Below are 12,902 nucleotides of genomic sequence, written 5' to 3'. Positions count from 1 at the left end.
TTGATGTGCAAAATGCAACCCGTTGGATCGTCGTCATGGAAACGTTATTGACAGACAGCCTTATACATTATAGTTTAAATAGTTAGTGGAAATAAAAAAAGGTCTTGTAATCACAGTTATAAGCTTGTAAAAGTTCTGAGTTCTATATAAGATGTTTTGGATATTTTATTTGATATCAAATTTTGATCAAAGCAGGCTACTCGTATAGATGAGAACCAAAAATATATCAATATATTAGAATAGCTAATTGAATATACTGTTCAAATTAACTTACTTATAATGATTACAATTAAATGTTTTACCAAATGGGTACCCTCGCTGTTAACGCAATTTTCGACCGTAAACATTTCTTTCACAAAATATCCATCTGAATAAAATAAAGTTACGTGAATAAACACATAAAATATAAAGAAGACAAAGACATAAGAACTAACTGAGCGTTTTATTATCACGAAAACGTTACCTGAGTCAGCAGAAAATATCCAACATATCCAAAGACTCTAACAATCGATGAAGAATAAAACACAACATACACTAAATACAATGCTTATTACAATAATCGTTACTTTACCGGACATCTACCTCTAGTGTCTTATAATAAAGACAACGTGGGTTGAAATGTAGCAACAGAGCGTTAATAAACTCGTTGCAGCGTCTGTTTTGGCACAGCTTACCAAATGAAAGAAACGTTCTATTGTATCCACATTAAAAATGAAGCGAGTGCAAAAGAGCAGACTTCCAGATATAAACAAATCAGATTAACAAGTACACTTACACTTCGGGTATTTGTTCTGTTTTTTTTTTTGTTTGTTTGTTTTTGTTATATACATATATATATAATTGGAAAACAGTTTGACGCGTTATTCACACACACAACATAATATACATGTATATCAATCCAAGTGAAAATATTAAGATTAGTTTCAGTTTAAAATGAAATAGATTATGCAAAAGAAATACAAAAATCGATTATTGAGTAACTAACTTTATAAGTGAGATAATATTATCGTTGGTACCCCCCAGTGGCACAGCGGTATGTCTGTGGACTTACAACGCTAGAAACCGGTTTTCGATACCGGTGGTAGGCAGAGCACAGATAGCCCTTTGTGCAGCTTTGTGCTTAACTACAAATAATCAAACAATTATCCTTCGCCATTGGTTGACGATTTTGGAAACCTTTTAAAGATTTTAGCCACAAGATTTTCCTGTTTACTTTTACGATTACACGAAACTGTTTAACTTTATTTGCCAAAATCAGATAAAGTTAATCACTCTGTTCAAATGGAAGAGGCAAACAAAAGATTATCAAGAAAACTGCAAAGTAATGAATTTTATATACAGTAACAATGATGAAATTATGGCACAAAACCTGCAAAAAAGAAAAAAACATGATTTTTTAAAATAAGGTAACATAACGTAACGCAATATCAGAACACAAGTGATATGATGGGTAAATATAAAATGTATCTTGGTTTTATACGTATATACAAGGTGAGGCAAAAGTTACTATACAGTTGTTGAAGGTGGTATTTATACGGCTGGTAGTGAAGAACATATTACAAAGATAATTTAAACCAATTTATCTATTGCTTGTTTCAGAGTGAGACGTTATAAATTAATCTATAACCTAACTGGAGCAATTGAATAGTCACTTTTCTCCACCCTGTATACAGTGCCTGACAAAAGTACTCATCCCCTGCAAAGTTTCCACATCATGTTATATAGGCTGGTAGTGGTACTAACATGTGTAATGTACTGCTGAAAAGTTTTTATCACGACTAATGTTTCGCTTTTATAAAATTAATTCAGACAGATAGTATAGCTGACTCTGTTTTTAACTATCAATTTACTATACATTTAAATTACTGACTATAATTTTGCTTCTATAGTTAATTTTCATGACATACTTTTTGCATTTCCTAATGTTTTCTATGTAAATCATTTATCACTAATTCATTTCTATAATTCATATATATAACATATATATATATATGTATAATATATTCACCCTAAAAATGACGCTTATTTCCAAATAACATGCAATAATTTCATATGTAGCTTTATAAGTTCATTTATTTTGTTAAAGTCTAAAGGATCTACAAAAATAGTTATGTTTAACCATTACTATTGTAAAAAAATTATAATCTTACCTTTCTCCAGATATTTTCACAAATCTTTGTCGACAACTTGTTTCTTGTTGTCTGAAACTAATAACATATTCCATTTCTATCTGAAAGTCATTAACCTTAAACATAAATGTTAGAAGTAATCTTCAAACAATGTGGAAACTTTAACCTTACTGGACGTTTAGTCTGACTCATCATGACCTTTTACTAAGCTTTTCTGTGTCACTGAATATAAAATTCAATAAACAATGATAAATTACATCTCATGATTATCAGTTTCTAAGAAGTAGGTTTGAAAATATAATACAAATCTCCATTTATATTTCTTATATAAAACTCATGTTTCATTATAGCTTAATAATATATTATCATTATTATATCTAAGTAAAATCACAGACTTAACAAGTATCACATATACTGAAATGTTTAGTAATAAAAGTTCAAGAATTAGGTACACTAATTTACTATTTACGAAGACTACAAACACCTTAACTTATCAGATACTGACCTACATCCCAACGTAACAATATGTGTAGTATATAATTGTTCTGATATGTTATTATTTAAATAGAAATTACAAACACCTTAACTTATCAGATACTGACCTAAAGCCCAACGTAAAAATATATGTGGTATATAACTGTTCTGACATGTTATTAGTCAAATAGAAACTACAAACACCTGAACTTATCAGATACTGACCTATAGCCCAACGTAAAAATATATATGTGGTATATAATTGTTCTGACATGTTATTAGTCAAATAGAAACTACAAACACCTGAACTTATCAGACACTGACATACAGCCCAACGTAACAATATATGTAGTATATAATTGTTCTAGCATGTGATTAGCCAAATAGAATATATCACCATAAACGAAACATAAGGGAAATTCCCAAAGTGATTCGAGCTAATACCATCATAGAAAGTTTCTTCATTTACAAATTCTACAAAACATATCATGCCCTTGAAATCCACAACTAATTTGATTGTCACAATCGTGCTTTACATTAGATGTTTTTGACAATCACATTACACCTCCTCTTTCACTTAAAATTGATGTGTTGTACCATAGCCTAATATGCTATAATCAATATATATATATGTAAGTAAAATCATAGACCTGTCAATATTGCTGTTACTACAGTGAATATCTAATTTCTGTAAATATTATAATGTTTACAAATTCTCAATATCTATGTTAGAAGAATCTAATTTTTACTGTTACAATCAATATTTTGTGTTCTTATATATCAGATGAAATATATTAGTTCTTGTTTTCATTATGTTCATATATTGCATGACAATAGAATAGGCTGATTCTCAAGTTGAGGTCATTGACTGCCATATGACTAATGAACAAAGATCAGAAGGAGAGTCTAACTGAGTAGAAACTATTCAATAATTGTATTTTAACTGAAGTGTACTAGACTTATATGTAAGTTAATAAAATCTTGGCGGTCTAGTATTTTATAAATCATGCATGTTTCAATTCGTATTGTTCTTAAATATCGAAGGATATCATGTTGTCAGTGGAATTTGTCCCTTAGATAAACACAACCCAAATTGTAATGCAAAATGTATGTCATGTAAATTACATTTAGAAGCAAAATTATAATTATACTTAAAAAAACACAGTCAGCTATACTAACTGTCTCATTCAATATTTATAAAAATGAAACATCAGGTGTGATAAAACTTTTCAGCAGTATGTTAAATGTGTTTGTAACACTATTCGCCTATAAACACACATGTAGTACAGTTAATTATATAAATGAAAACTATAAATATAAGTTGAGACGGTTGAAATCTGTATGCAATCCTACTGAAGTATATTAACACTGTCTGCCTATAGAGACATCATCTGTCTTTGCAAAGCACATTAATACAATTAAATATATAAATGAAAACTAGAAACATAAGTTGAGAGAAGTTGGAATCTGTAAGCAATCTTATAAAAATATAGTAACAATTTTTGCCTACAGAACCTTTGTAACAACATTTGCCTATAGTAACAGTTCCTCTGATATGGAACTATGAAGTTACCCATCCCCTAAGACAGCCGCACCCTCCAGTGCCACTTTGTGGAACTATGACGTCATCCCTTTCTGGTGTCTATTACATAACAGTTATGTAACCCTCAGTTGTAGGTATAATTTACATATTATGTAATATTTATGTAACCCTTAGGCGGAATCAATTATACTCCACTTACATGGTGACCTCCCCCCCCCCCCCACCACACACACACACTGAGGCGGCATGCTTTTGCCTCCAGGATAACTACCAGTTACTTTGTTATTTTAATGTTTTTATTTACCCGAGAAATAGCACATAATTTTATTTTTTCAATAAAATTATAAATTGGTATAAGGACATTGCGGGAAATTCGAAATAGTTTAATTTAATGTTATTTATAGTTTACTAAAGAAGAAGGAAATTAAGACATGCATAACTAATTTTGAGGCTATGCTTTTTGTTTGATCTATGGTAGAGGATCTTTTTAATATATTCACTGTACTTCATTTTTTTCACATTAACAACTTTTTAATTGAGCTATTTTAATATTTAATCAAATTTTACAATCAATATTAAATAAAAGTCATTTTTTATAATATGGTTATCTATTGGTTCCCTTTCTAATTAGTAATGTCATGAATGTTCTGGAACCTCATTGTTTTCCTTATCATATAAATTAATAACTGTTTTATAAGTAAGGAACACTAAATTTTTGAGATTACGTCATATTTTCATGAAATTTGTTTTTCCGTGACAAAAAACGGTTTGGTCAACAGTTTTCTAAAAAGCTAGTTGTACTAGAATCTAATACAGTTTTCTAATCATCCGTGTGATTATAGCTGGCCATTAAGACTATTTTTCCGATATTTTTATGTAAAATTTAAAAGATTATGTCATATTTGCCGCATCACAGCAAGTGTGGTGCAAAATTAATACTCATTCTTTTTGTATGGAACTGAAATTAACATCCCCAGTTCTTATTTCAAAACACCTGCTTGTGACGTTAATCTGGTCGAGTAAGGTTATTAAGTCTTAGCTTTCTCGTGTTTACTTGTTTTTTCGCAGACTGTAAATGCATCATGTTCGACAGCACTTACAACAAGGACTACGGAGTTTTTACTTCACCTAATTGGCCTGTTCCTTATGAAGACAACATCAACTGCCTACTCTACACTTTCGTCGCGAGAGAAAATTACCTTATAAAAGTGATTTTTGAAGAATTTGATTTAGGTCGATCAAATTTAGGGTTAGTTCAATTATTTTCTTATTCTCACTATTGCGAATTTTTAATCACTTGTTCTTTGTTTTATTTGAATTATTTTCTTAACATTTCTCGCAGTACATATATATATGCAATACTCTTTTATGGAAGTGGGAGTCTAGTCTCGTATTTCAATCTAAATTATAATTTTGGATTCTTATATTACATGTGCCATTGAATTTCTATATCGGTATTAGGCCCGGCATGGCCAGGTGGTTAGGGCACTCGACTCGCAATCTGAGGGTTGCGTATTCGAATCCCCGTCCCACCAAACATGCTCGCCCTTTCAGCCGTGGGGGCATTATAATGTGACGATCAATCCCACTATTCATTGGTAAAATAGTAGTCCAAGAGTTGGCAGTGGGTGGTGATGACTAGCTGCCTTCCCTCTAGTCTTACACTCCTAAATTAGGGACGGCTAGCGCAGATAGCCCTCGTGTAGCTTTGCGCGAAATTACAAACAAACAACTATATGGGTACTTCGTGTTGTTTTTTGTTTTTTTCTGCATTTTATCAGATCCTCTATCCCAAATTTGTTTTAGATACACGAAAGACAATGCTATTTATTAAACAGGAAATAAAAATATTTTTAACTTAGAACACGTGAAAGAAAATTACTTGTATATAACTGGACAGCATAATTTCAAATTTTGTATTCAATAATCTTGTCGTTCTTATACTTGGATATTATACATATACAAAGAGTCGAAGAAATAATACAAAATCTTTCGTTAAGAGTGAGGGAAAGTATATTATAAACATCTCATCTAAGAGTATGGCGAATAAGAGTTGTGAGCTATAGAGTTACATTTTTTTTATTAGATATTTTTTATTTAAAATATTTTAGTCATACGTCAAGTTTGCTTACACTATCTTCAGTACTGAAGACCAAGTAACAAGCAAAAATGACGTTGAACTTTCTACTAAAAGAACAAATAGCTTGCCTGGTTATATTTTTATTTAAAAAATATTAAGATAAATAGTTTGTTCTTTAATATTATTTGTAATTTGCTTTACCACATCTTGGCTGAGAAAATTAATGTAATGAAATGTATGATCTTAGATGTATCAGAATCTATTGGATTAATAGTCTTGTTTACTAGCAGTTCCATCCGAGTTTTCTATGTTTATTAAATATTTTATTCTAAAGGGTTCAAGTGCTCAGACGATTTATTTTAAATACCCGATACAAAACAACAGGATGTATCCTGAGATGGCATTATAATAGTTTGTTTGAAGATATGAATTATTTATGGGTTCAAGTAGCCACGTTCCACTTCCATATGCCAAACTACTTATAAATTGTTGTGTTCGAAAAAGTGCTAAATTTGTGTTAGAATAAAGATATGTTTCGTTCAAAACTACAACCAAAGAAATTAATTTTCCAGTACAAACAAATTAAATAAATAAATAGACAAACATGATAGCTAATAATAATATTTTGTGTACTGAATACTCAATCGTCCTCCTAAAAATTAAAAACAATTCCTTGATCGAATACCTGAAGATATTTCTTGCAGAAGTTTTAAAGGTATATATTTATTTAAGAATCAAAATATCAGAAACAAAGTAAAATGCTTATTTAAGCTCTATGTATTACAAACATTCGATTAGGAAAATTAAAGTACATCTAATATTTAAAATATTTGCTTTTAGAGATAGAATCGTATCACGTGAAAAGAATTATCATTATTATCATTCAATTATTTTTATTGATTGAGCCACAGTCAGTTTATATGGTTGAGGCCTAAAACCTTTAGTGTATTTACTCTGATAACGTTTCTATTGCAGGTGTAAGTTTGGAGATTATGTTAAATTATATCTACACTTGAAAGAGCCTTTAATAAATCAAAACACCAGCTACAATACCTTTCTCTGTGGTAAACTGTCAGATATTCAACAGACCCACTACTCTTCTGGAAATACTCTCATCTTCGAGTTCCACTCAGACTGGAGACAAGAAAACAATACAGGGTTTCGAGGGACTTTCCGTTTTCTTAATAAAAGTAAGTAGTTTCATGCTTGTTTTTTTTCTTCTAAAAATCCAAATGACTAAACGAAGAGTATCGGTAGTTAATTTTCCAAAACTAAAAAAAATTGATTTTATTTTTGGAGTATAACAAACTTCGTCTATCGTAGATGGATTTATATAACTTACTAAACAATCAAAAATGGATTATTGCCCACAACCTAAATATTTTTTTTTCTGAACAAATAATTTACTGTACGTGTCAAACCTTCTAAAACATAAATAAAACAAGCTGTAATAATTTTCACATACACTTATACATTTTGGGCCACCTACTTTACTATCAGAAACAGTTCAGCTTTTCTGCACACGCTGTTTCTTAAACAGCAATGTTTTAACCTTTTTTTTTATTTTCATTTACGTCTTTAATCTTATCTAGTTTGGGGTCGGTCGGAATTTTTTTTAAGCCAAGAATTCTCATTCGGCTTGTTGTCAGGACGAACATGTTCGGTGACGAGGATTCAAACTAGCCCTAACCAATGGGCAAACCTACTTGGTCATATTATGTGTTGTCATCAGTCCAGTTAGGTTAGTGGTAGAAAGTGTAATACAGAGTGACTTTATATTCAAAAACGGAACTGTATCCGGTGTACATTTTTATGTATATAACTACTTTTATAGTTACAGCAAACACGTCCTGCCGAAGAAAGACAAAGTTGTGCTAGAGGGCATTTCTCATCATTGTCGTAGCTGGAATAAAAAAAGATAATACAGCTTGCTCGATATTGTTGTTCTCATAAGCTGTTGTCTTTTCATGCGATGTGAGTCTTATGTCTCATATCTCTTTTCACGAAAACTTCTTACGACGTTTGGGAACCTCGAATATTTAACTAGGATAATGTTAAGCTAAGAACAAAATGTTCAAGATGTATTAGAATAAATGTAAATAATGAAAAAAATATAATTAAACTGTAAATGTTTTTTTTTTTCATGTAAAAATTTGAACAAAGAAAAAGGAATAATCAAGTACGTTTATTTTACACGATATAGTACGTTTATTCTTCAAAATATAAACAAAATGACAAACTATTAATATTCTGAACAGTGACAAAAATAGCGTTGATACATAAGATCGTACTAGCAAGTATAAAGCAGGTGCAAAAGGAATGTATTTTAGATATCTTGTTTAAACATTGTTGGTATAAATAGAGATTGTGATTCTATAACTAGAATAACGGTTAAACTATAACGTGCAATAGTTTACAAGTGTCACAACAGTGTAATGACTATAAAAGTAAAGACAGTTACACTATTACCAGTAGTAGTAGTTCGATCACTCATAGCTACCAGGAGTTAAATACTGCATTAAAAAACAAACGCTTCACTAATCAAAGATTCTGCATACGAAAGATTTGTGACAATACATCATGATTCAGTAGCAACTGTGTGCAGGACTCTGAAGAGGGTGTGTGAACCTGGCAACTAATAGAAGTGGTCGAAGTAGAAAACCGAAATTCTCCAAAAGTGATGTTAAGTATCTCATAATAGGTTATTTACGAGGAGGATGATGGATGAGTACAAATCTTGTCAACAGGATATGTTCTTTACGATAAAGATGATGGATGAGTACAAATCTTGTCAACAGGATATGTTCTTTACGATAAAGATGATGGATGAGTACAAATCTTGTCAACAGAATATGTTCTTCACGAGGAGGGTGATGGATGAGTAAAAATCTTGTCAACAGGATATGTTCTTTACGAGAAAGATAATGGATGAGTACAAATCTTGTCAACAGAATATGTTCTTTACGAGGAGGATGATGGATGAGTAAAAATCTTGTCAACAGGAGATATTCTTTACGAGAAAGATGATGGATGAGTACAAATCTTGTCAACAGAATATGTTCTTTACGAGGAGGAGGATGGATGAGTAAAAATCTTGTCAACAGGATATGTTCTTTACGAGAAAGATGATGGATGAGTACAAATTTTGTCAACATAATATGTTCTTTACGAGGAGGATGTTGACAAGATTTGTACTCATCCATCAGGATATGTTCTTTACGAGAAAGATGATGGATGAGTACAAATCTTGTCAACAGGATATGTTCTTTACGAGAAAGATGATGGATGAGTACAAATCTTGTCAACAGGATATGTTCTTTACGAGAAAGATGATGGATGAGTACAAATCCTGTCAACGAAGTTACAGTGAATACAGTTGTGAATATTAGGTCATGAACAGCATAATACAGCTTAGCATGAAGTGGTATCAATACTGTATAGCTGCTCGAGAGTCACTGCTGGGAAGAGGCAATCAATTGAAATGGTTTAAATGGACATTGGAACACAAACAGTGTAATAAGTAAAGCTAAGATATGTGCGCTTTACAAATGAATAAAAGCTCTAACTGTTTCGGCAACAACCAACAAAAAGTAAGCTTGAAGGCTGAGAAGAAAACGGATTTATAGTAAATATACAACAGTTACAGTAAAGCATGGTGATGGATCAGTACCAGTTCGGTGTCGGTGATTTACAGAGAACTGATGCTACACTGATTGCTGACAAATGCAAGCATATGCTGATTCATCATGTCATTCCCTCAGGAACACGGCCCATCAAGCAAGGTTTCATCTTCCAGCAATAAATTGACCACAAGCGTGTATCATATGCGGTGAAACGATATCTTTACGCTAAAAAGGCCAATAACATTCACAAACATGGCTTAGTCTGCACAAAGTCCCGATATAAACATTTTTTAGGTTTATTGGGCTTATGTATAAACTGAGACGGTAGCTTATTCGTTTTCCATTTGTACGTTTTTTGTGATTATGTTTGGTACCGTTAATACATTCACCACCTATTTGTACAGTGTATTTGCGTGTTGTTTGTGACTCCAGTATGTAGGTCGCTTATAAATTTCTATAACTATTTTCATTTCTGTATACGTTATATTCAAAGCTCTAAGTGATATAAATAAAATTGATAATAATTAGAATTCACTTGCTTCATTTGGTTCACAACAGAACAGTCGTTGTTCATGAAATGTCATGATATATACAGCGTCTAGACCACTACTATGTCTGTCGTATTCCAGCCAATCTAATGAACCATGGTATTGCCACTTGATATAGTGGATGTAGTGTGGTTGACATATCATAACATATTCTCTTTTGCTTTCATTCATAAGTTCTTAGAATTTTGAACACACTTACTTTTATTTATACGGTGATTTCATCTCTTTGTATATAAGCCTTTGGAATGAAGTCTAGAAATGAAGTAATGCGTATAAGAAAGAAAAAAACTAGAGTTTTAGTGTGAAACATTAAAAATTGACAATAAAAAATCTAAATTATTAAGATAAGGTTTCGGACTAGACCTTTAAAAAAACGATATTTTTACTGTTTTCTTATTTTGCAGAATTGAAATAGCTCACTGTTTAGAAGCTGTTTTTAACAGTATTAATTTTTTTTCTCGAAATTTAAACAGTTCTTTTCTGTACATACATTAAATGTTTGAAACGTGTTTTAGGAAGCAATCTCCTTTTAAAGATATGTCAGAAGTCAATGGATTTTTCGGACCATCTATCTATTAAATCAAATATAGTGTTTTAGCCTGTGCTCAGTTGCGTTCCTAAATTAATTTCTAATTAAGACAATGTCACTTCGACGTCACACTCGATCAGACAAGGTCAATAGGGGTGTTGATATACTTTCGATCTGTTGTCCTTGACCTTACTGAACAACAACATGCACTTTCCAGCCATTTGACCATATAACAGAAAACCAAGAGAGTCAGAGAACACTAAGGAATTGGAGAGGCAAGACTGATACTTAATTTATTAAAAACAATAAAGCAAACGTTTAACAGTTCCTGTTTTCTGCCGAGTATAAAATAAGATGATATTGAAAAAACACTATACACTTCCTTTATTGTCGTGAACTGAGACATTTGTTTTGAAATGTATTGAAATCAGCCAATTATTCATACATTAATAATTATTGTTTAATTGTATTCTCTTAGCTATGTTAATTTCTCTGACCTTAGATCGTTCTTCTGTAGTTGAACTTTCTCAAATATTATTTTGACCCTTTCATTGGCTTTTCCAATAAAATGATAAGTACAGTCCACATTCTTAGGGTAAATACTGGGATACTGCGGAGAGAAGAAGCGCCCTCTACTTTCGTTGATCACATTGCTAGCAAACTTGTAGTCACATTTGGTACCATTTATAAGTTCACCAGCGGTTTCAAAAAGAGCTGAAATAAAAAGCATTGCTTATCAAATTCGAAACACACACACACGACCTGTCTCTTGTAACACTAACAAATACGGTTGAACGGGACACATACTCACATGTACGACAATACTGCAGCTATATACTGTTTAAAAGATAAAATTAGGAATTTTCATACAAATTGCCCCCTCAGTGGCACAGCGGTATGTCTGCAGACTTACAACGCTAGAAACCTGGTTTCGATACCCGTAGTGGGCAGAACACAAATAGCCCATTGTGTAGCTTTGTGCTTAAAATGAAACAAACAGACCATAAAAAATTTAGCTCCCTAACTTATGTTATTCAGTATATATGAGAAACAACAGTATGTTTATGATGTTTATGATCTAGCTAACGTAACCAGTAAAATATATATAAAACCAAAAATAATACTTCATTAACTTTGAAATCAACTAAAAGATATTTGCTTCAACATTTTATCTAAAGCTGTTTGTCCATACATTCTATACGATATTTATACAATAACATCGTAAGGTTTTAATTATAATAGAATATATATGTCCTTAGTTTCTGTCTATGTCTGGTATTTAGTTGCTATGTTAACCTGTCTCTACGTTGGCGGAGTGGAAGCAACGTTTTCTTTTATTTAGTGAGTTAATATAAGTTCTCTGTACCTTTTTATCTGCTTTTGGTGACACTTGTATAAGTGTTTGGCTATAGCTTAAATAAAAATGGTGCAGACAGGGTAGACACACAGAGGACCAAATGCTCTATTATGTATTTATTTTGTAAAAATAGGTAATATGTTCTTTTGATTCACCATCATCAGAAATAACCTGGAAACACGAGATTTCTGCAGACAGTATTGGCACCAAGGCAGAACTGTAAGTTGCGTAACGATGACGTGCTACGTGTTCTATTATTTTGAAGAAACGTTTTAAAAAATAACGCCAATATTCTTTTTCATTGCTATAAAACTTTCATTTTATATTCACAAGAACAATACTGTAAAATACTGCCCTAGGAACTAAGAAATTATAGTTACTCCTCTAACGTTTGGTAGTCCGTTGACTTGTCAATGTTTTATGAAATTATAGTTACTCCTCTAACGTTTGGTAGTCCGTTGACTTGTCAATGTTTTATGAAATTATAGTTACTCCTCTAACGTTTGGTAGTCCGTTGACTTGTCAATGTTTTATGAAATTATAGTTACTTCTCTAACGTTTGGTAGTCCGTTGACTTATCAATGTTTTATGAAATTATAGTTACTTCTCTAACGTTTGG

At 31.6% G+C, this 12,902-nt stretch overlaps 1 protein-coding gene across 1 annotated transcript in view; it reads left to right on the top strand.

Moving 5' to 3' along the window:
- LOC111085819 (blastula protease 10-like) overlaps positions 1-7,416 on the top strand; it is a gene marked incomplete at its 3' end in the record, with an annotated part of 68,245 nt that extends 60,829 nt beyond the window's left edge. The window contains exons 6-7 of the mRNA XM_022386158.1: positions 5,215-5,395; positions 7,202-7,416. Of these exons, the coding sequence (XP_022241866.1) occupies positions 5,215-5,395; positions 7,202-7,416 (396 nt within the window). The remainder of the gene's footprint in view (positions 1-5,214; positions 5,396-7,201) is intronic.
- Between the last annotated feature and the right edge of the window lie 5,486 nt (positions 7,417-12,902).

The sequence above is a fragment of the Limulus polyphemus genome, unplaced genomic scaffold (assembly GCF_000517525.1).
Source record: "Limulus polyphemus unplaced genomic scaffold, Limulus_polyphemus-2.1.2 Scaffold640, whole genome shotgun sequence".
Lineage (NCBI taxonomy): Eukaryota > Metazoa > Arthropoda > Merostomata > Xiphosura > Limulidae > Limulus > Limulus polyphemus.
Note: the sequence above shows the minus strand (reverse complement) of the source record. Positions and strands in the feature narration are given on the sequence as shown.